The sequence below is a fragment of the Microtus ochrogaster genome, chromosome 22 (genome assembly GCF_000317375.1).
Source record: "Microtus ochrogaster isolate Prairie Vole_2 chromosome 22, MicOch1.0, whole genome shotgun sequence".
NCBI lineage: Eukaryota > Metazoa > Chordata > Mammalia > Rodentia > Cricetidae > Microtus > Microtus ochrogaster.
In genome coordinates this window covers 28,600,054-28,623,623 of record NC_022023.1, presented here as the reverse complement: position 1 = coordinate 28,623,623, position 23,570 = coordinate 28,600,054, and the positions used below count along the sequence as shown (strand labels likewise).

Below are 23,570 nucleotides of genomic sequence, written 5' to 3'. Positions count from 1 at the left end.
CCCCCATGATGAGTCTGTGGAGTCCCGCCCACCGAGTAGGAAGGCCATCTCCAGCAGTTAGGGATGTGAGTTGCTTTTCTCCTTTAACTCAGTTTCCTTGGGATTTTATCACAGTGGCAGGAAGCTGACTATGGCATGGCCACCAGCAACATTACTAGAAGATGTTAGTGATGCTGCAGCCGTGCCCAGGGGTGACAAGAAGCCTAGGCTCAGAGCCTGCTGCTGTGGCCGGATAGCAGGTGTGAGTTCCTCACTTTGACTGGGTCACCCTGGGAACAGTCTCTTTTCCTTCTCTTTAAAACAAACCATGCTTATTTTTAGAAAATTAAAAATGCAATATAAACAACCAAGAAATTAGAGAAAAATTATACACTCCCTACTACAAGTAGGAATTCTCTTCAACCTTTCTCTGGCAGTAACATTTCCCTGTCTTGCAGCACTCCTCACAGTGGTGGGAACCCCGGAAACAGCTCACAACTTTGTGGGTGCGTGAAAAGGAATTCAATAGTGATGCGGGCTGGGATGTAGATAAACCTGGAAAACATCACACGAAGTGTAAGGAGCCAGGTGTGGAAGATCACGTGATTCTACTCATCTAAGATGCCATATACATAACAGCTGTTGCCAGGAGCGGGTAGTGGGGTGAATAGGAAAAACACTAACAAGTCCATGATCATTTCTAATGTTTTTATTCAGTGTGTGTGTGGGTACATGCGTGCATGCGTGAATGCATGCATGTGTATGTGTGTGCGCGTGTGTATGTGTGTGCGCGCGTGTATGTGTGCGTGTATGTGTGTGTGCGTGTGTGTATGTGGGGGGGTGCTTGCGTGTGCATGCGTGCACATTTGTGTGTGTGTGTATGTGTGTGCGCGCGTGTATGTGTGCATGTATGTGTGTGTGTATGTGTGTATGTGGGGGGGTGCTTGCGTGTGCATGCGTGCACATTTGTGTGTGTGTGTGTGTGTTTACCACGGTGTGGGTGTCCTGCACGGTTTTTAAGAGTCAGTACTCTCCTGCTACAATGTAGATTCTGGGAGCTGAACTCAGAACCCCAGGCTTGGCGACAAGTGACTTGGCTGCTAAGCCCTTTAGTCAGCCCACGTGACTATTTCATGGGAGCCCTGGAGATGATCTGGTGTAGATGGTGCTGATGGCCGTACAATCCCCAAAATGGGACCGAAAGCGCCAAGCTGCAAGCTCTAAGGAAAATTTTAGGTCTTGTAGCTTATACCGTAATTAATTATTCACTTTGGACAATTTTACACGTGTGTACAATGTACTTTGATCCTATTTGCACGGCTACCTCCTTTCATCCCCTCTATCTCCTGTTAACGCCCCTTTCCCCATCTAGTCCCCCTCCCAGTGTCTCTGTGTGTGACTTTACTTGGGGTCACTTGTCTAGGTGATGGTGGGAGGGGATTCACTAGAGACAGGCAGCTGACCAGTGCACACTCCTGAGGAAGACACTGGCCCTCCCCTGCCTTGGATTCCCCCTGAAGTGTCCCCAGGACAATGTCCCTGGCAAGGACAGAGGGAGCCCCGACACTGGGACACTTGGCACGTCACACAGGTTAGCCCTGGGCCTCTGAGGGATTTTGAAATTCAGCCACCAGAAATAAGGTCTCCCTGCCATCATAGGCACCATGTCATTTGAGTCTGACACCAGCTCAAAGTCCCCAAATTAGGGACATCACCTCCATTCTCCAGAAGAAGCTTGACAATGTTAGGGTTTGCTTTGTCACAGAGGTGGAGAGACTGTGTCTAACTTGAGACACAAGAGCCAGAAAGGCCTTGGCCATAAGCCAGGGCCTCCCCTGAAGCAGAGGGTGGAGCAGGAAGGGATGATTGTGGGCTTTAATCCCTTGTGCATGTAAGAGCTCTCTGGATAAGGAGCCTTCTGACTTTCTGCAATGGAGAGCTATCCTGGTGAGCTGGCACTCCCCTTGGTGAGCTCCCCTCCTTCCGGGATACAGGCAAGGGTGGAGCCCCACAGTCACCTGCAATGGGAAGGAGGGTCAGCCAGTTTCCTCACCTCCTGGGGGGATATGAGGAGAAGCCAGAAGTCTAGACTCCTCTTAAGTGCTAACGCCAACTAGCCCGTACTTTGTATGCAGGAGTCCGGCCAAGCTCCTGTGTGGGACGAGCAGCCATGGGGGAGAGTCTGAGTCGTCTGCTCTAAATATACACATGAAATGAGTGGTTTCTCCTGGCTAAACTGGCCCACAAATCAGCCATTTTACTGGGGGGTTTGTTGTTAATTTTGGCCCAAGAAATGACCATTGCATAAACAGACTCATGTAGCTGAAAACCAGTGTTTACTCTTGGAAGCCACTTCTCCCGTTTCTGCCAGGACAGAGTCACACCCCGCCTTTGCAGCCTGCCCAGGTCACCCTTGCCCCCTGCCCTAGCCTTCTCAAGAGGATGTCCTAGCAGCCCTACTTCCTCCCATATTCTTTGTGTTTGGTCACCCTCCTTCAAGTACAGACAAGAAAGTCAAGTTGTTAACACAGCTTGTGACCCCCCACATATCACTTCGAACCCCTACTTCCCAGCTCTTCTCATGGGCAAACGTCTCCAGGATCTGACATGACGCTGTCTGGGCAGCCTCACTCAGACCTTATACCATAAGCTGCATTAAAACCTAGAGAATTCAGACTCTGATCTTACACAGGACACCTTGGCTGTTTTACAGATGAGTCTATCAAAAAAGTAAACATACAGGTAACTAGTAGCTCCCCTTTCTCATCAGCCCGCTCTCCCTCATATCCTTCCCACTGCTCGCCCAGGACCCACATGCTAGCATTCACTGGGGCAAAGGATTTTGAGTGAAGCAGGGCTGACGATATCAGCTGTACTTGATTAGGGCCACAAACAATGGCAGTTGTTTGAGACCCAGGAAGATCCACCTTTTCAGAAACTAGAGAGGAAAAGCAAAGCTGATGCCTCATGGGAAAGAGACACACTGAGGCTGCTCCATCTCTGTGCTGCCTGGGCCCAGGGTGGAAGAAACACAGACTCTTGGCCCAGTTTCTTAATCCACTTTGTATGCCCAAGCAGGTGAGTGTGAAAGCCAGGGCAGGACATCCGGGGCCTTTCCCTGGCTCTCCTCCCACTGCTCACTGTTCACAGCTTCAGCTAGGCTGGCCAGCCAGAGAGCTCTCAGGACCCGTCTGTCTCCACACAAACCTCCCTGTGGTACTGGAGGTGCAGAAACAGGCCATGCCTGTCTTTTTTTTTTTTTACGTATGCTGGGATTCTAATTTAGGTCACCCACTGAGCCTCCTCCTCAACATCCTCCCTCCTGCCTTTCTTACTCCAGGGTTCCCAAAAGCAAAAGAAGAGATAGACGCTAGGCATTCATTTGGCCTTTTTATTATTATTATTATTATTATTATTTTATGTGTATGGGTGTTTTGCCTGAGTGAGTGCCTGGTGTCCAAATAGGCCAGGAGAGGGTGTTGTGTCTCCTGGAACTAGAGTTTCAGCTGACTGTGAACTGCCACCTGGGTGCTGGGAATAGAATCCCTTGGTCCTCTGGAAGAGAAGCTGGCACTCTTAACCACTGAACAACCAATCCAGACCATGGCTTTGTTTCTCAGAGAGTCTCACTAGTAGTTCAAACTCCTGACAACTCTGCATCAGACTTGTGAGTGCTGTGTGAGCCACCACACCCACCTTCTTAAACTGTTAATGGTGATCCCAGTGGAGCAGGGTGTCAGGGTGGAGAGCTAGAAACACTGGGTACTGCAAAAGGTGTCTTAACTGGGATGACCAGACATCAACTCAAAGCCAAACACACCGTGAATGCAACAGTTCTCTGGTGGTGTGCATGGGTGTGATATGACTTGGCTTCCTAGCGCCTGGGTCTTGAGTGCACTGCCCAGATGAGAGCTCTGCACTGGGCAGGCGTCAGGCCAGCAAGTGCAGCCATTACCACCTGAAACGCATAGGCTCAGACCGTGGTCTCTGCTGAGTCCCGGGGCTTTTGCTAACTGCGGTCCTCTTATAGAAGCAAGATGATTGAATTATGGAAAGTAAAGACGTGTAATATTTTTCTAGCCACCTCTCAGCATGTAAGCACCAAGTAAGGGTAGTTCTGGATGCATTAGAACATCTGATTTTCAAGACTGCTATTTGATTTGTGGACTTGAGCTGTATTCTAAAAAGTCATTGAGTTTTGTCTTAGGATTGGAATAAATTTCCAACAGTTTGGAAATGGTCCTTAACACAGTCTGCACGGTGTGTTTATGTGAGGCAGCACTCTCAACGCCTACAATTATAAAACTAAAACATCAATCAATTCTGAGTGGTGTTAAAGATGATCTGAACCATGCAGTATCAGATATTCAGTGAAGACTGAATTCTTTATGGAAAGATAAAGAAGTACATCCGTTGATTAGTATGCAGGATTGCTTTCATCCCCAGCAAGTGGCAAAGATACATATTATAATATCAAAGAGTTATTACAACATATAATGTCAATCAAATAGTTATTTAGATGCATTTACTTATGATTTATTATCAGTAAATGTTATACAGATATACACATATGCTTTATATACTAACTTCTGGAGACTATAAATTTCTCACATGAAGAGTTTTGAGTCTGCTTTGTTGTTGAGCTGGGCTTGAACATTCTGCTCCTGGATTCTGGGCTGGATGAAGCTCCTGCTTCCCTGTGTTCTATCCTCTGAGCTGATCCATTTCTGTCAAGAACACAAAAGCACCAGCTTCCAAGGCACAGTGTTCAAGACCCAGTGGTTCTCAACCTTCCTGATGCTGTGACCCTTTAACACAGCTCCTCATGTTGTGGTGACCCCCAACTATAAAATTATTTTTATTGCTACTTCATAACTGTACTTTTACTGTTATGAGTTGTAATGCAAATATTGTTTGGGAGATAGAAGTTTGTCAAGGGGGTTATGACACACAGGTGGAGAACCATCATTGGGCAATTATTAAATTATTTGTGCATGGGACTTTAGTTCAGTGGTGGAGTATTTGCCTAGCATATATAAAGATTTTGGACTGAAGATCCCCAGGGTGTGCATACATGTGTAAACACACACATATGAGTGTGTGCGCGCACACATACACACACACGCACACATACATACACTGTTAACTCTCCTCCAGTCAGCCTGGACAGGTTTGCCAGGGCCCTCCCAGCCCCTGCTCCCAGAGGGATCTGCTGACACTGCACTTAGAGTCTCCTCCTGAGCAAGGCCAATCACTTCACTGCTCTGAGCCTCCTCCAGATGAGGGTGCTTTGGTTTCTGAGGACAATATAACTCGAACAAAGGCATCTGGGCCTCAGCCTTCTCCATAAAAAAAGCCACCGCAGGAAGTTCTCCCAATCCTTGTGGCCTGGATCCCCATGCTGCCCCACCCCTTCTCCCTGTATTTTCTCAGCCATCGCCTGCTATTTTTAGAGGGCAAAGGACATGTGCCCTCTGCCTCCTTTTCCTTTGAAAGTCTCCACAGCACCCAGTACAGAGTGTAACCAGAGATTGCTCATTCATTCCTGGTCACCCAGACCTGAATAACCACACCTAAACTATATTAATTACAACACTGCTCAGCCTTCTTATTAACTAACTCTTACATCTTATATTAACCCATTTCTACCAATCTGTGTATGGCCACAAGGCTGTGGCCTACTGGTATGGCTCCAACATGTCCTTCTCCTTCGGCAGCTACATGGCATCTCCTTGACTTTGTCTACTCTCTCTCTCTCTCTCTCTCTCTCTCTCTCTCTCTCTCTCTGTCTATATATATATATATATATATATATATATATCTTCCAGTCTGGCTATATTCTGCTCTGCCATAGGCCAAAGCAGCTTTATTTATTAGCCAATAAAAGCAGCACATATAAAGAAGGATATCCCACATCAGCCTTGCACAAAGGAGATCTTCAGCCAGTGGATGCCAGTGAACTAAGTCCAGCAATTGGGAAACAAACACATGTTTCTAGGCCACCTCTCTTACAAAACACCAGATCCCTAAACACATGCGACCCTTCAATTGAAATGACCACTCAGGTATCATAGGCAAGGCCAAGGCCACAGCTCAGCCTTGAGTGAGACATTGGGTTTGATTCCCCAGCATTACAGAAAAGAAACACACACACACACACACATGGAATAGGAAACATCCCATTAATGTCATGTTAATTTTTTAAAAAATGAATTGATTGATTGTACTCATATATGAGTACACGGTATGGGTGAAGCAGAGGACAAGATAACTTGCAGGAATCGCTTCTCTCCTGACATGTGGGTTCCAGGGATTGAACTCAGCTCGTCAGGCATGGTGGCAAACACCTTTCCTCGCTGACCCGTCTTGCATGCCCTATGATTTTTTTCATGAACCCTGGTGATGGCTTATGGAATCTAATTTTTATTCTTTTCTCTTCCAGGGTCAGAAAGCTTGGATAGAGAAAACATTTTGCAAAAGGGAATGCATCTTTGTAATTCCCAGCACAAAAGACCCAAACAGGTATGTTGGGTGCTATTGTGGAGGTCTTGTCTGAGTCAGGGCTCGTCAGCATGCCTCAGCAACTATTCTAATGTCCGTGGGAGAAGGGAGTGGAGGCAAGGACATGCCAGAATTTGTCACCACGGGAGCCACTAATACAGATTCATGGGGCTATTAAGTGCCTCTGATGACAGGCTAATGCCCCAACAGAGAATTTCTCTTTGTACCTCTTCCCTGGGCTCTCTCTCAGCCAGAACTTTGGAAGTCTCAGGATATCTTCTGGGGTGTCTGCAGCTCAACTCCCTAATTTGTTTACATGGAAGGAACTTCTATCATTGGGAAAGACTGAAACAATGTATCTGCAGAATACATGACCAAGCAATCTTTTCAAGTACAGACCATAGGCCAAGTTGTGACATAAGCCTCAATATTCCCAAACAAGTCAAAGCCTAGTCCTGAACCATAATTAAATAAAGTCAGAAATCAATAGAAGAAAAAAATATTGGCACCTCATAAAGTAAAGATACTCCTCAGTAATCCGCACATCAAAGTTGAAATCAGATGGGGAATAAAATATTCCAAGATAAATTAGAATAAAGATATAACACAGAGAAGCTGAGGAGATGCGCTCATATAGGCTGGGAGGGAGATTTGTGCCCATAAACCCCTGGATTAAGAAAGAGGAACTTCTAAATAAACACCCTAGCCATCCAGCAGAAGCCACGGGAAAAATAGGAGCAGAGTGGACGGAAAGCAGGCAGAAGACAGCCCTGCTTCAAGAGACAAATGAGGCGGCCCACGCTGCAGGACAGAGGGACCTCGGTGGCAGAAGTCAGAAGCTGTTCTTGGAAAAAGAACAAAATCCTGGGAATCAGTCAGCCAAGCTGATGAGGACTGGAATGGCAGGGTTGAGAGCGACAGCTGGTCTTAAACGGAAACCAGCATGAAGAAATACTGTGATTTGTACAACAAATTAGAATTTAGCAAATTCCCAGAAAGGTACAAGCTACCGAAGCTAGCTCAGGGGAGAAATACCCAACGGAAGCACACTTAAGTAACTGGTGCAATTAGGGTCAGTGATCTAAAGCCTCCACATTGGTCCTCATTAGCAGTCAGAACGAACCCACATCCAGACAGTCTCTCTCCACTGACTTCTGAAGCCATTCCAGAAGAAACAACACAAATCCTCCACACACTCTGCCCAAAACATGTTGGGAGCACTCTGCCGACTAGTTGCACGAAGCCAGTAATAGAGATTCCCAAACTGAGACATTAGATATTAGTGAAAGAAATGAATGAAGTTCCAAGCAGTTTGGAAACCATCCCTGTTCACATATCCAAAGATATGTCACTATTAAAACAGCAATGCTCACAAAATGACCCATAAATTCAACTTAATCCCAGTTGACAACTAATCTTGATGTCAAATTGACTAGATTAAGAAACACATCTATTAGTGGCCCACACTTCTGGGCTTGTCTGTAATGGTGGTTACAGAAAGAGGTAGCTAAGGGAGGAAGGTCTGCCCAGAATGTGAGAGACACCATCCCCAAGGCCAGGACCCTGGTACAGCAAGAGAGAGAACAATAACGTCTAACATGGGCCTCCTCGCTGTGCCCTGGCCTCTGAGAGGTGACCTGTTCTGTTCATCTTTCTCCCTGCCATGATGTACAGAGGTCTCTGAAACTGTGAACTAAGTCTTTCCTCCTTATTGTAGCTTCTTTTACTGTTCAATTAAAAAATAAATCTCAGGAGTCAGATAATAAGGGAATAAAGCTGAAAGATTCACAGAATGATGAAGAAACAATCACCTCCCCTCTTCTCCACCTTCCCTGATCAAAAAGGCCCCTCCTCATTTTTTTCTGTGTGCCCCTTTATCTTCTTCTAGTCAACTAGAAAACTCTATGGTTCACTCTGGCTAACTGAATGTGGACTCCACCCTCCCAACTGATATCCAACTCCACTTGTGGTCTCGGAGTAAGAACACAAACAAATCTCCCGAATGTTCCACACATGACAGCCACAGAAGCCTGACTGACGTTACCCCTCTGGTGGCTTTGTTATAGAAACTGACACTCGAGTTCTAAAATGTACATGAACTTTTGTAAGAACCCAGGACAGTGAAAACAACTTGAAGGAAGGGAGGGGCAGAGGGTGGGAAGGCAGGGTAGAAGGAAGGGAGGGAGGGACAGAGGGTGGGAAGGATGGGGGGAGGTAGGAAGAAGGGAGGGAGGGAGAAGGTGGAATGGGGGGATCCAAAGGGGAAAGGAGAAAAAAGAATAGAAAAGAGAAACAAAGAGAGGAGGAAGGGAAAGAAGAAAAGAAAGAGGAGATCTGCAAATGGAGTAGGAGAGAGAGGGAGGAAGAAAGAAACCCCAAATATCAGCTCACAACACTGATGAAAAAACAAGGATGGAAGGAAAGCCCTCCGCGTTGGTACCAAGACATCACTCTGTGCCCTTGCTGTTCTCCCTAAGGGACATTCCAAGCTTTGGTGGTTCATGCATGAACTATGTGGCAGCCAATCAGAACAGTGACAAAGGCAACCCTGGACATACGTGGAAAAACCAAGGGACATGCTCAGAGGAAACTAGGAAGGAGAGAGGTTAACTGAGCTGTGGAGAGGCACTGAAAACCAAGATGGGCAAAGCCCAACACATGGCTACTCAGGACAGGACGACTCAGCCCTCAGTGCTACTTGGGCAGGCAGGAAGGTTTAACTAAAAACCAGAAGAACCCTGTAGCGCCATAGAATTCCAGAAGGTCACTTATCTACTCCAAGGCTATGGTTGTACTTTACCACAAACTGCTCAGCAGTGCTCAGAGGGCCCCGCGCCTGTTAATGTCCCCAAGACAGCAGAAAGAGAACCTCTTACTCAGTGAGAAAGAAAGGCCATCCAATGTGTTGTAAACAGCCTGGTACGTGGAAAGTGAGGTGTCGCTTTTTGGGCACAGAAATGGCCAGGATCACTTCTGTCCCCCATGAAGCCGATGACTAAGACATTCTTGTGGCTCTGGCTAGACCCAGCTCACCAGTGCAGGCTGGTTTATACTCACTGATGGGAGGGGAGGGGGAATGTTGCTGAACATTCTGACTTGCTCTTCTTCCAGGTGTTGCTGTGGGCAGCTCATCAACCAACACATCCCTCCACTGCCCAGCGGGGCTCCCAGCACAACAGGGGAGGAGAGCAAGCAGGTGGACACTCAGCCCGGGAAATGGTCCGTCGGCAAACACACCCAGAGCTACCCAACAGACTCCTATGGGAGTCTCGAGTTCCAGGGTGGGGGCTACTACAATAAAGCCATGGTAAGAGGAGTGATGGGGCTCTGTGCACAAGGACCCAGCCTTCACCAGTGCCTGTCTCCCGGATGCAGAGACCTGGGTCTTCCTCCGACTTACAGCTGAACCTTCATAGGCACATTGCCGCAAGTCCACGCTGTAGATCTGTGCAGATGGATTTTTAGATCACTGTAGAGAACACGCAGCCTCGTTGAATCCACCCCAAGCTCTAAACCACAAGGCACTCCCCAGCCCAACCTTGTACTCCGTCTTCATTGCCCCATTCCTGATGCCCTTCTTTGCTTTCTAGTGCTATGATAAACTCTGTGACAAAAATAAACGAGGAGAATGGGGTTCATTTCTACTTCTGTTTCCAGGTAACATCGAAAGAACTCAAGACAGGAACCTGGTGGCAGGAGCTGAAGCCATGGCCGTGGAGGAATGCTGCTTACTGGCTTTCTCCTCGTGGCTTGCTTAGTCTGCTTTCTTATATACCCCAGGGCCACCTTGCCCAGGGGTGGCATCACTCACAGTGATCTGGACCCTCCCACATCAATTATTAATCAAGAAAATGCCCCACAAACTTGTCTACAGGCCAGTCTGATTTTAAAAAAAAAGTGCTTTCTCAGTTGAGGTTCCCTCTTTCCAGATGACCCTGGCTCTGGCTTGTGCTAACTTAACAACAAACAAAATCACAACAACAAAAAACCCCACCAGCATCCCTAGTGATAAAAAGCTCTTTAAACAACAGTCCCAATAGCAGGGGAATTGGTACCCTCCGCCGTGCATGCCGAGCCTCTACAAGCATTCTCTGAGCTCAGCTTCCCTGCGCCTTCTCAGACAGCAAGAGGAGGGGAACAGTCCCTCACAGTTTGCTATCGGTAGGGAAAGCTAGCTCCCTTTCTGGTGCGTCCTGCAGTGAGGGGAGGTGCCAGCCCAGAACCCCATGCTGCTGACTGCTGCTGACTCTTAATATTATTTTTGCAATTTCGTTTCATTTGGTCCAACATTAGAATAATAATGTAAATAAATAATGTATATAATAATAAATAAAATTCAGTTATGTTCCAAATACCACAACACAAGATTTTCTGGGCTAGCACCCTACATATAAGAATGGACACAAAATGGCAACACAGAGGAATCATGGCCCCTGACCACTGGTATCTTTTTCACTCTGAGAAGAAACTAGTTCAGATGTGGACCCATGATCCTTCCCTATGCATTCAATGATAGCATTCCTCAACTTCCTGGACCACTGCGAATCAATTCTTTCAAGATTAAGTTTGCAAACAAAGTACAAGACACTGAGATATGTTTGAATGCCTGACAAAAGAAGACAGAATCTTTACCAGCTCTTGTGTGATGTAAAGATACTGTGCTAAGTCACTTAAAATAGTCATTATAAACAATTCAGAAATTCACATTAGCCTGATAAATGGACACTACAACATTTTAGATGGGGGACTTTTATTATTAATTGCCATTTTTATTTAATATTTTTTTATTGATTTTCATTGAGTTCTACATTTTTCTCTATTACCTTCCCTTCCTCTCCCTTCCCCTTCAACCCTCTCCCAAAGTCCCCATGCTCCCAATTTACACAGGAGATCTCGTCTTTATCTACTTCCCATGCAGATTAGATCCTATTGTCTCCCTTAGGGTCCTCATTGTTATCTAGGCTCTCTGGGATTGTGATTTGTAGTCTGGTTTTCTTTGCCTTATGTTTAAAAGCCACTTATGAGTGACTACATATGATAATTGTCTTTCTGGGTCTGGGTTACCTCACTAAAAGTAATGTTTTCTAGCTCCATCTATTTGCCTACAAATTTTAAGATGTCATTATTTTTTTCTGATGTATAGTATTCCATTGTGTCAATGTACCACATTTTCCTTATCTATTCTTTGGTCGAGGGGCATTTAGGTTGTTTCCAGGTTCTGGCTATGACAAACAACACTGATGTGAACATAGTTGAGCACATGTCCTTGTGACCCAATTGAGCATCCTTTGGATATATACCCCAAAGTGGTATTGCTGGGTCTTAAGGAAGGTTGTTTCCTAATTTTCTGAGAAATCACCACGCTGGTATCCAAAGGGGCTGTAGCAGCTTGCACTCCCACCAGCAATGCAGGAGTGTTCCGTTTCCCCCACATCCTCTCCTGCATAATTCAGATGAGGGACTTTATAAACGGATATGTATGGTGTGAGCTCTAGAGGCTAAGAAACCTACAGTCAAGATCCCAGTGCATCGAATTTCACCCCCTACTTAATAAATGACACCTTCTTGCTATATGTTCATATATAGGATGTATGAGTAAACTCCCATGGGCCTCTGGAGCACCGTCCCTTATCTACCTCTTACCACTACTGCACGGGGATAGAGTTTTCGCATGTGGTTGTCATGGTAACACCAACATTTGGATCTTGGCACTGATGTCTTGTGTTTTCCTCTGCTAAATTGACCATCTTTCCCTAAGTTCTCTTTAGTCACGTGGCTGCAGATTAATGCAGAGGGCCCAGCTCACAGAGGCCCTCGAGGCCCTGAGGGAGCTCTTCCTTGGACATGTGTGGTAGTCCCGCTCCCTCTGACAAAACAGACAAAACCAAGATCAGGAGGTGAGCACTGTGCGTTCTTTTGCAGTACATCCGCGTTTCCTATGACACCAAGCCAGATTCCTTGCTCCATCTCATGGTGAAAGATTGGCAGCTGGAGCTCCCCAAGCTTTTGATATCCGTGCACGGAGGCCTCCAGAGCTTTGAGATGCAGCCCAAGCTGAAGCAGGTGTTTGGGAAAGGCCTGATCAAGGCCGCCATGACCACCGGGGCCTGGATCTTCACGGGGGGTGTGAGCACTGGTAAGAGGGGCCCTGCCCTCGCTGGGAATTGGCACATCTGCAATTCAGCTGAGGTTGCAGAGGGCCTCATAATGAGAACAGCCAGGAGACTGGACACATGAAATCCTGATCCTAGCTGTAACAAGAGGGAAACTCATTCAGCAGGGCTTTCCTGAAATTGCAATAGATTTCTTTAAAGAGTATAAACGTAATTTTGTTAGGCGACTTTGCATCACCGAACAGGCACCTGAGGCAATCAGCTTCTAAAGGGAAAAGGTTTATTCTGGCTCGCAGTGTTAGGTTCCAGCCTACGGTCCATTGGCCCCGTGTCTTTGGACCTGTGGCAGTACCTCGTGGCGGGAGTGTGCAGTGAAGCAAAACAAAGAGAGGTGGACAACTCTTCAAGGGCACACCCCAGTGACCCACAAACCACATGCTGGGTCCTCTCTCTATAGTCTCACCACCTCCCAACGGTGCCCAGCTGGTCACCAAGCATCTAATATGGGACTTTGGAGGGCGGGACATTTGAGGTCCAAAGTTCAGTGGGAATAACAGAGATGGTCGGGAACATCTGAGTCACCCAGCCTAGCCATTGCTTAAGGATAGCCATGAACAAATGTTCTTTTCCACAAGCCAATAGGCCTTGGGGCATATATGAGTGAAGGAACATGCCTAGTGGTCTGTCTCTTGCTGTTAGCAGAAGGTACCCAAGCACTAGCAACGAGATCCCAGGGACTTCCGGCTGTGGGCACAGAAATCTGTAGAGGAAGTTCTTACCCAGCTGCCGTGGGTGCTGCTCTTATTTTCCAGAAGTTAACACAGGATCATCAGTTATGATGAGCACAGACTCATGGGATGTTTTCTCTTCGTGAAGGGAACAGGTCCCACCCTGATCCTGGGGATTATGGGGGCTCAGAGCAGGTACCCCTGAGGTTAGAAGGACCTGAAACTTGGCCTGTGGTTGCTTACAGGGGTCGTCAGCCACGTGGGGGATGCCTTGAAAGACCATTCCTCCAAGTCTAGAGGCCGGCTCTGTGCAATAGGAATCGCTCCGTGGGGCATGGTGGAGAACAAGGAAGACCTGGTTGGCAAAGATGTAAGTTTTCTCTGAAGACATTGATGGGTTTTAAGACTTGAAGTCTGTGTTTTGAGATCATTTTAAATTCATATTTTGTTGTAAGAAATACCATTCTTACTTCCTCTTTAACCCTGAAGCCACTAACGTGTTACATAGCTCTATAGCGTTTTTGTTGCTTTCAGGACATTGTATCACACAGTACCCAATCTTAGAGGGCTGGGTTTTTCCAGCCTCTGTAATACTCAGGAAACTCAGATTGTCCTATGCTCCTTCCCACTGCTGAATGGTGTTCTGTGATATGGATATACTACTGCAGGTTGTCTATAACCCTGAAGAATATCTAAGGCTGTTTATAGCTGGCCTATTAAAAAGAAAGACAGTTCAGTGAGTGGGTATAGTGGTTGCTGAACAAGCATGAGGACTGGCTTTGGATTCACAAGATTCATATATAAAGTCAGATGTGATCCCGTGTGACTGTAATTCCAAGGTTGGAAATGAAGTCAGGGTCCTAGGGCCTCATTGTCAGCCAGTCTAGCAAGTCAATGAGTTCCACATTTAGTGAGAGATCTTGTCTTAAAAAATAAGGTGAAGAGCAATTGAGGAAGATGCTCAGGTAGACCACACACACACACACACACACACACACACATGCACGCACACACACATTTATGTATATACACCACACATACACACATAGAGGTACACACAGAGAAATCAATGTGTGCCAGGATTTTGTGTTACTGCCAGCTCTCAATTCTCTGTAGTAAATAAGTGTTCAATTACTAGATTGCCATTATTCAAGGTAGCAGATCTCAGTCTGTGGGCTGCTACTCCTTTCAATCAATTTCTGACAATGACAATACACCCTGCATATCAGATGTTTACATTATGATTCATAACAGTAGCAAATTACAGTTGTGAAATAGCAACAAAAGTAATTTTATAGTTGTGGGTCAGCACAACATGAGGAACTGTATTAAAGGTTCGCTGTGTGAGAAAGGTTGAGAACCACTGATAGAGCAAACAAGTTTCTTTCGGTCTTAATACACTAATTGTGAAAACAGCCTCCAGAGTGCACAGCAGAGAACCAAGACTAAGTGTACGTGTGGTATGTGTCCATAATGCTTGAGTATCCTATGACTCAATATGGAAGTCCCGCAGCTTTGATTGGTATCGTGCATCTTATTAGGTCACGAGAGTCTACCAGACCATGTCCAACCCTTTGAGCAAGCTCTCTGTGCTCAACAATTCCCACACTCACTTCATCCTGGCTGACAACGGCACTTTGGGCAAGTACGGTGCTGAGGTGAAGCTTCGAAGGCAGCTGGAAAAGCACATCTCCCTGCAGAAGATCAACACTAGTAAGTCCCGGGAGTCTGTGGACGTCAGCTGGGGCCTGGCTCCACCAGGGTGGATGCCGACTGAGAAGGACGTTACCCAAGGATGTTTAGAGTTTCGATTCTTGCCAGGCTCATGGACCACGGTCAGACCCTTTGCCCTAGCCACCATCATTGCCTCCACATAGCAGCCATGTAATGCCTTGCCCAAGTTCACAAGTTGATCTGAGAAGTACCCCTGCACTGTTGTCATGGTGATGATGCTGCCCATCATGTTGCCTTCATTCCTGTTTACCGTAGTCACAGCTATTATTTTCTTTAATGTTTTATTAGGAAAACAGTTTGTTCTCAAAGACTTAGCATGATTCATTTGTACGAACAGATAAGTAGTGTAGGCCATTAAATATCTCTGTAGAACTGGGTCTCTCACATGGGCTAAGATGGCCAAATGAGGAAGTCCCTGGACCTGATGGACACCATCCTCGCTGGTCCATGTGGCACAGCTTTGAGGAAAGAACACTCAGTGCTGGGGCAAATCTGAGGATAAGATAAAGAGAAAGGACTGGTTCCCGGCCCGATGAAAGGATGAGAGAGCTTGTTAGAACAAGGTCGTTGGCATAACCTCCTGGGACGTGCCCACACGCAAAAACTCTGCCAAACAAATGTTAAGTGATCTCACAGAATGTCTCATTCTTAACATCACCAGCAATATCTTTGTGCACAACAACCTAGGCCTGGGAAAAGGCCCTAATGGAAGGTACTGTGATATCAAGTGGTTAGGATTGGCGTGGCCACCATGAAAGGCTATGGATTTTTCAAGAACCAATGTAAAAATATTTCTATCAATTCTTTGAAAATTCCATTCAATTTATTTTTATTATGTTCACTCCCCTGCTTCTCCCAGATCTGTCCTTGTCTCCCTACCACTGCCACACCCCAAATTCATGTCCTCTTTTTAAAAAATAATTCATTGTGTCCTATCGGGCTGACCATGCACTTACGGGTGTGGGGCCATCCACTGTAGTATGGCGACCCTACCAGGGGTCACAGTCTTACAAAAGTTGTCAACCCCTTCCCACCCCCACGCTGAAATGCTGACCGGCTTGATCTTGAGCAGATAGCCACGCTTCTGCAAGTACAGTGTGGTCCTAAGAATCAGATCCTGATGGATAAATTGGTTTTATTTGTTTTACACTTTAAGTTTTTTTTTGACTTGGAAGTCCTACCTGGACCCGTGACTTGTGGGCTTCCCTTTGTCATCCTTTGCCTAGGCCTCTGAGTGGGGCAAGGACAGCAAAGGGGGGCTCAGTAGTCACCTCTACTGCATTGAGCTCCATGAGCCCGAGGCAAGAACAAGTTCTCCTCTGCTTCCGGAGATGAAGTCACCACGCTCCTAGAGATGTAAATTCCCAAGCCTGCTTGGATGGGAATCTCAAAGACAGAGGCGATGCCATTTTGATCCACTTGCCATTATTCCTTATCCATGACATACCTTCAATGCTTGTTTGCTGAAACCAACTCTCCTACAGCTCTTCGAGCTGGAGATAACAAAGTTGTCCTAAAGAGAAAGTATCCCCAGGAGAAGGCCTGGCAGGAGGGAAGCCGAGGCTCTGAATTCCCTCACTGAGAGTCTCCAGGTTTCTTATAACCTGTGCTGGCAGATTTTAGCTGAAGCTCTTGAGATCTGTGAGGTCAAGGACATTGCCCCTACTTGGCACTTGTAATGTTTGATCACAACTCTGGAAACCTAGCAAGACCTGATCAGCAAATAGCGACCCTGTATACCAACAGGGTCTAAAGTCCAGAGCTTCACTGGCCACAGATGGAAACATTCAGGAGAGAAATTTAGTCTTTAATTAATGTGTACAGTTTTGTTTCCCTAGTCATTATCCCTAAACGACACAGAGTAATAATTACTTCCACGCCATGACGTCATGTCAGGTATTTCAAGTCCCCTAGAGATGGTGTGGAGCACACAGAAGAATGTAGATGTAGATAACACACCATTGCATATAAGAGACTTGAGCATCTTGAATTTGGTGTCCGGCGGCGGGTAGTATGATGTTCTGGAACTTATTCCCCAGGAGATGTCAAGGAGCAACTATGTAATATGTCCTGACCAGGCAGGGGTGACATTATGAGGTAGGCAAATGTCATGAAGACTCCACTCCCACTGTGTTCCCAATATGACATCAGCTTCCCAGACTTCCCCTGTCACTTCCTGCTTCCTTGAGCCCACCCTACTGGATCTGTTCCTACTGTGTTCTTGAAGACCCCAATAATTTACTTCTTTTAAAGCAGAGGCAAATCCTGGAAATAAGTAGTTAGAAATGGGCTAACAGTGGTCCATGGTTTTGTCCCTAAGATTAATATACAGGGGCCAGAAGTGCTTCAGACATCAGAGTTGATGAAATTTTGTCATATTTGCGTAACCTTTACTACTGATCATCTCCAATCAAAAAAAAAATGATACCTGCAATGCTGTTGGTTTCAGACTTGAGCTGTTTAGATTGGGGATGTTTAACCCATACGGCCTTATTCCTGGCTCTGGAGGCAGTAAACAAGAGCGTATTGCTACACGTTTGTCTCTTCAACGTCCCGAAGGCAAATGTGTTCTTTTTTTTTTTTTTTTTTTTAGTTTTTCGAGACAGGGTTTCTCTGTAGCTTTGGAGCCTGTCCTGGAACTAGCTCTTGTAGACCAGGCTGGCCTCGAACTCATAGAGATCCTCCTGCCTCTGCCTCCCGAGTGCTGGGATTAAAGGTGTGCGCCACCACCACCCGGCAGGCAAATGTGTTCTTATAGTTCAGATCCATTCCTCCTCAGGAGTTAAGTAAGGCACTGTTTCTTTTACAATGGCTCATCTGTGAGATGGCACTTTGACCACTAGCCTGGCATTGTAATGCCAATGCGGGAGAGGCCCTGGATTGAGCTAGTTCCTCCCTAGCTTATCCTGCCCTCCTTACACTGGGTAATCCTTAGAAGACAGCCTCCAGCATGGGCACTTCACACCCAGGCAGGGCATTAAAGGAGCGTTCTTAGCAATGCTTCTTAGCTCTTATGCCCAGGTGTCCCTGTGTCAGGTTCCTTACAGGTCACATGGAAGTGTAGGGGAGCTCAAGAGTTTTGAGGTTCCAGAGTTCACAGTGAGACCATGATATGAAGTTGGAATGCAGGAATGAACACAGTCACCCTTCCCTGACTTAGTCCGCCTGTTGGTCAACACTAGCGCCACAGGGAAAGCCCTGGGGCAGGAAGCTTGTACTTTTTGCGGTGTCAGCATTTAAGACAAGTTGGTGATGTTCATGCTGGCTTGAAGACCAAGGAGTGTGGTTGTGTTGCAGGGCTGGGCCAGGGTGTCCCTGTCGTGGGTCTTGTGGTGGAAGGCGGCCCTAATGTGGTTTCTATTGTGCTGGAGTACCTCAGAGAAGACCCTCCTGTCCCCGTGGTGGTTTGCGACGGCAGCGGACGTGCCTCTGACATTTTGTCCTTCGCACACAAATACTGTGAAGAAGGAGGGTAGGAACGGCATGGGATGTGGGCGAGCTCTTAACGGCTTTCTGTCAGGTTGACTTGAACCGCTCAGACATCCCAGAAAAGTCTAACTCATGAGGAGTTTTCTTGACCTTCTCTCCAGTTCCCAAGGTCAGTGTGAGAGCTGCCGGGAGCTCCTATCCCTGCCTGAACCCAGAACCCTCTCTCTCACTCCTTCATTTTCCCTTATAAGTCTCACAAAGAGCTAAACTGAGGCCAGTTTTTAATGCTGCCTTTAGGCCAGGGTGACTTTTTTTGTCTCCTGGACGCAAATCTCGGCCATTAGCAATCACAAATCAAAAACACTCGGGTGGGCAAAGTCGTCCCGTTTACTCGGAAGTTGCCCTACTTCCCTCTTTATCTCCATCCCTTTGAACAGGACCATAAACGAGTCCCTGCGGGACCAGCTCCTCGTCACCATTCAGAAAACATTTAATTACAGCAAGTCACAGTCACACCAGCTGTTTGCAATTATCATGGAGTGCATGAAGAAGAAAGAGCTCGTGAGTGTCTTCAGTTTCTTTCCCAACACATTCCACGGAGAGAGCTGTTTCCTTGTCTCCCTCCGCTGTGCATGCTTTGATGGACTTCTGCACCCTTCAGCTGACCTTCCCAAAGGGCGACTTAGAAACTCATTCCACACTACCTGCCCACGTGCACCTGTGGGGGGAGCAAGCCCACAGGTGGTCCCAGGTGTTTCCAGACCTTAGCAAACATGGGTGATGTCACACCAACCATGTCTCTCAACTCAGAGACGCCAACCATAAATCAGATTTAAAGTCCCTGGGAAGAGAGGCATGCAAGAGCCCTTTAGATGTGGTGACAAAGTCAAATTCACTTCCCTTTGCAAATGCAGGGTCATTTCTCTTTCCTTCCTTCAACTGTATTGATGAGGCATTGGCCCTCCCCATTCACTTGTGATAACAAAGTTCTAAATTCGCAAATCCCCTGTTAATGTATTCCTTCTGATTAGATGTGTGTTCAGCGGCTCTGTTGGCTATTTAGTGAAGATCCCGAGTAAGCGCCCTCTGCCCCGGGTGGGATAAATAATAAACTCCTAATCCAGGCAAGGGTCCCATCAGCAAGAGCAACATGGAAACTCCTGGAGACTGAAAACTCTTCTACCCAGCTTCTACCCAGCCTTCTGCTTCACTGCACCAGTCCTTGTGTTCAGCTTTAAAAAAAACAAAAACAAAAACAACAACAACAAAAAAAACACAACAGCTCCTTCTTCCTCTTGTTGCCTTGATTCTGTCTCTTCCCCATCCACCCGTTTCCAGGTCACCGTGTTTCGAATGGGTTCTGAGGGTCAGCAGGATGTCGAGATGGCAATTTTAACAGCCCTGCTGAAAGGTGAGCCTCTGGGAAGGGGTGATTCTGATTTTTGTCTTTTCAGAGCTGCCTGGCAAGGGCTTTGCCAATAATGAATGCTCCTTCGCTTCCCTCCTCCTAAGGACTTTTAGAAAAAGAACCCTGAGCGGGCCAGGTTGCCTGGGGTGACCTCAGCATGAAATGCTGGAATGACCGGACTCTAAAGAGGCTTTTTGTGGGACCCACGGACGTTACCGACCCATCAGAGCTGTTCCTACCCATAGCTGTCCCAGTGGGTCTGGTTCCTGAACGCTGCACCCTGCCTCTAAAGGCAGGTTCTGATGAGGAGCTTATGATATGGCGGGGGTGTCTCTGTGGGAGGCACATTTCCTCCCTGCCTCTCAGCTAGTCTGGGGGCCACAGGGACAAGAGGACATTCACCACAGACTTGATGCTGCACTGGGTGCCGCTTCAGGACTTACCGTCCTTGGTCCAGCTTGTCAGAGTTCTCTCCTTTTTAGATGAGAAAAGAATGAATTAGTTGGCTCCTCCTCCATCCCTTCCAGGAAACCACGCCCCGTTGGCTTGGGATGAGGTTGCCTCTGGCTTCTTCTCAGCAAACCTAAAAAAAACAAAAAGCAGAGGTCTTAGCTTTGGTGGTCATTCGGGGTCAAGAAAGAAATAATAGGTACTTAGTTCCAAACTAGCTCCCACCGGGAAGTGAGAAGCCCAAGTCCCCTCCCCAGAACCTGGCAAACTCAGGTGGTCCAGACACAATTGAGGGACACTCACTTCTTCCTTTCCCAGGAACCAACGCATCGGCTCCTGATCAGCTGAGCTTGGCACTGGCTTGGAACCGAGTTGACATAGCCCGAAGTCAGATCTTCGTCTTTGGCCCTCACTGGCCGGTGAAACTTTTTTTTTTTTCTGTTGTTTTTGTTTTGCTGGAGACAGGGTCTCATGTAGTCCAGGCTGGGCAAGAATGTGCTATGTAGGCAAGATTGGTCTTGAACCCCTGATCCTCCCACCCTCACCTCCCAAGTGCTGGGGTTAAAGGCCTCTGTGCCTGTTGGAACAGTTTTCAGTTTAGAATATTTATTGTGACTTGGCATGGTGCCGTGTTAGTATGTCCTTGATCATGACATGGATCTCAGGAGATGATCTCAGGGTTCTGATCTGGGAAATCCGCGAGATTATTGGAAGATGTTGCTGTTTAACTTCAAAGAAACCAAAGAAAGGCGGGCTCTGAGCCCTGATTCCGCACTGAGCGGGTCTTCCTGAGGAAACTAACCACCGAACCTTTCATCATTGCTGGTGAAAGAGGGTTTTTATCCTTTGAAAGAAGAGCATCAAAATTAACGGCAGCGTTTTCTTCTAGGGCGCTGAGTTTTCAGGCTGTTTTGTAAAACTTCGGCTGGGGGGGGGCTAGAGACCTCTGCGTGTGGTGTGTATGTGATGGAATTGCTGTATTCTCTGTCACGTCTGTAGAATAGTGTAACACAATGTAATACCCTGTGTTGAATGTGATTTCACCTGCACAGCCCAGATGTAGGTGCTCTATGATGTGTTGTGACATGATGTGTGGAAGCAGGCACATGTATGTGCGTGATTGGCAGGCATGCGTGTGTGTGTTTTTTTATTGAAGGATATTTTGTATGTTTGTGGCCGAGAACATGCATATGAAAAAGCATATGCATGTTCATATTGGAAGATCGTGGGTGTTGTGATGTAGGGCAAGTTATGTGTATGTGCACACACATGCCGCCATAATGGCCACATGCACATAGTATGTGTGATAAGTCACTCAGGTGTCCTTAAGTCACTCCTTCAATCAAAGCAACTTCTTTGCTCTAAAAATTAGAGCATAAACCAGTGACAGGCTAGAAAGTCACACAAGGAACCCAAAGGAATGTCAGAGACGCTATTTCCAGCGATAATTGCTCAGCCCATATTTGAAGTTTGTGGATGTGGTCCATGCCAGCCCACATCCTTTTAGAGGTGTGGTACCTACAATGTTACATCCTGTGTTGAGTGTGAACTCATCGGCACAGCACAAATGACTATTACCTGCCTTGTGCTGGCTCCATCCTCCCCCCCCCTCCCCGCGCAGAACCACACTCATTTCACACCTATTAACCCATCTGCAGAAACGCCCTAAGGGCTCTGTCATGCACACCACCTGCTGCTCAGTCTCTCATCCCACAACTCTGCAGATGTGGTAGCCTTTCTAGGGCCAGGCAGAAGGCAGCAGGGCTGGGAGCAAGGTAGGTGGGGTCAGGATTCTGTTCCTTATTATTCTCTTCCTTGCTAGATTTAGTCTACCATGTTACAACCCTATCAAGGTTTGTAAGACTCCAATTACGTCATCCACCTGACCTTCCTCATGGCTGAAGCAAATGCCACCAACACCCTGGTCTTCCGCTAGGCTACCACTGTTCTCTTGTTCTCTGTTCGTTCTCCCTAGTATTCCATTTTAGTGTGGAGTGTCCATCTCTAAAGTGCCTGATAACTACCTGCACCCATCAGCTGCCCTCTTCTGGACAGCCCCTGAAAAACCCCTCCTCTGCCAGCCCAGGTTACAAGCTATTCCTCTGAGGTTACCCATGATGCTCTTGGAATCCCGGATGTCAGCCAGGAAGCAGAGTAGGTGAGTTCACCCGAGCAACTAGAAACTCTCTTCCTATGGCAACCACACCCTTGTGCCTTCTCCACACAGCAGCAAGACCAGAAGCTGCAGCAGGGAAAGGCTGCTGCATCCCACTCTTTCACCGTGTTTTCAAAGCTGCGCATTTACTCACTCACTTAGGACACGTTGGTTGATGGCTGCTTCTTGTGTCTGGGGCTCTTGTTTCACGCGTTGGGGACACAGACGTGAATAGAGCAGACTCACGGAAGTCTGTAACAACAGGGTAGATGTGAAGGTGGGGTAATGGAAGGAAGAAGGAGGCTGGTTTGGGACAAAATAACAGATAATTACTGGATTCCACGTTATAGGAGGAGCTAGGACAGAAGATAAGCATGCACGAGGGAGAATCTGGGATGCTAGTTTGTAATGCAACACCAGGAAAGACATTGCTGAGAAAATGAAGTGGACACTGAGTCTAAATGGTGACCAGACAGATGCTGGCTTCCGTGGAGGAGGAAGGGCGCCTGGAACAGACAGAGGCAAGAAAGAGAAGGGCAAACAAGGGACAGGAGAAGGAACATCGTGGCGAGAACACAAAGCCAGAAGGCGCCGGTTCAGAAGGCTGAGAGCTGGCCAGGGGGTGTGCTGCTGGGTCCTGCAAATCAAGCCCAGGGCTGAGTGCTGGGACCTAGAAGCTGGGGGCTACACAGAAAGGTTTCTTTAGTCAACGGTATTTGTTATCTTGCACCATTTCTGAGGGTCAAGAATTTCGGGGTGGCTTAGCTGGGCAGTTCCGACTTGGGGGCTCCCATTAGTGGAAGCATGGAGTTTATCCTTGGGTGACTGGCTTCTTCCACTAAGCATAGTATTCTCAGGGCCCCTCCCTATGGATGCATCTATCCCATGTCAGAATGTTTTCTTTCTTTCTTTACTTTTCTCTTTCTTTGTTTCTTCCTTCCTCCCTCCCTCCCAGCCAACCTCCCTCCCTGCCTCCTTCCCTCCCTTCCTCTCTTCTCTCTCTCTCTCTCCCCTCCCTCCCTCTCTCTCTCCTTCCCTTCCCCTTCCTTCCTTCCTTCCTTCCTTCCTTCCTT

General features: G+C 47.1%; 1 protein-coding gene across 1 annotated transcript in view; it reads left to right on the top strand.

Annotated features, from left to right (window-relative positions):
* Window positions 1–23,570, top strand: part of Trpm1 (transient receptor potential cation channel subfamily M member 1) — a 102,364-nt gene that overhangs the window by 27,135 nt on the left and 51,659 nt on the right. The window contains exons 2-10 of the mRNA XM_005357808.2: window positions 6,422–6,501; window positions 9,592–9,787; window positions 12,403–12,616; window positions 13,567–13,691; window positions 14,863–15,034; window positions 18,353–18,527; window positions 18,922–19,045; window positions 19,823–19,895; window positions 20,661–20,761. Coding sequence (XP_005357865.1) covers window positions 6,422–6,501; window positions 9,592–9,787; window positions 12,403–12,616; window positions 13,567–13,691; window positions 14,863–15,034; window positions 18,353–18,527; window positions 18,922–19,045; window positions 19,823–19,895; window positions 20,661–20,761 — 1,260 coding nt within the window. The remainder of the gene's footprint in view (window positions 1–6,421; window positions 6,502–9,591; window positions 9,788–12,402; window positions 12,617–13,566; window positions 13,692–14,862; window positions 15,035–18,352; window positions 18,528–18,921; window positions 19,046–19,822; window positions 19,896–20,660; window positions 20,762–23,570) is intronic.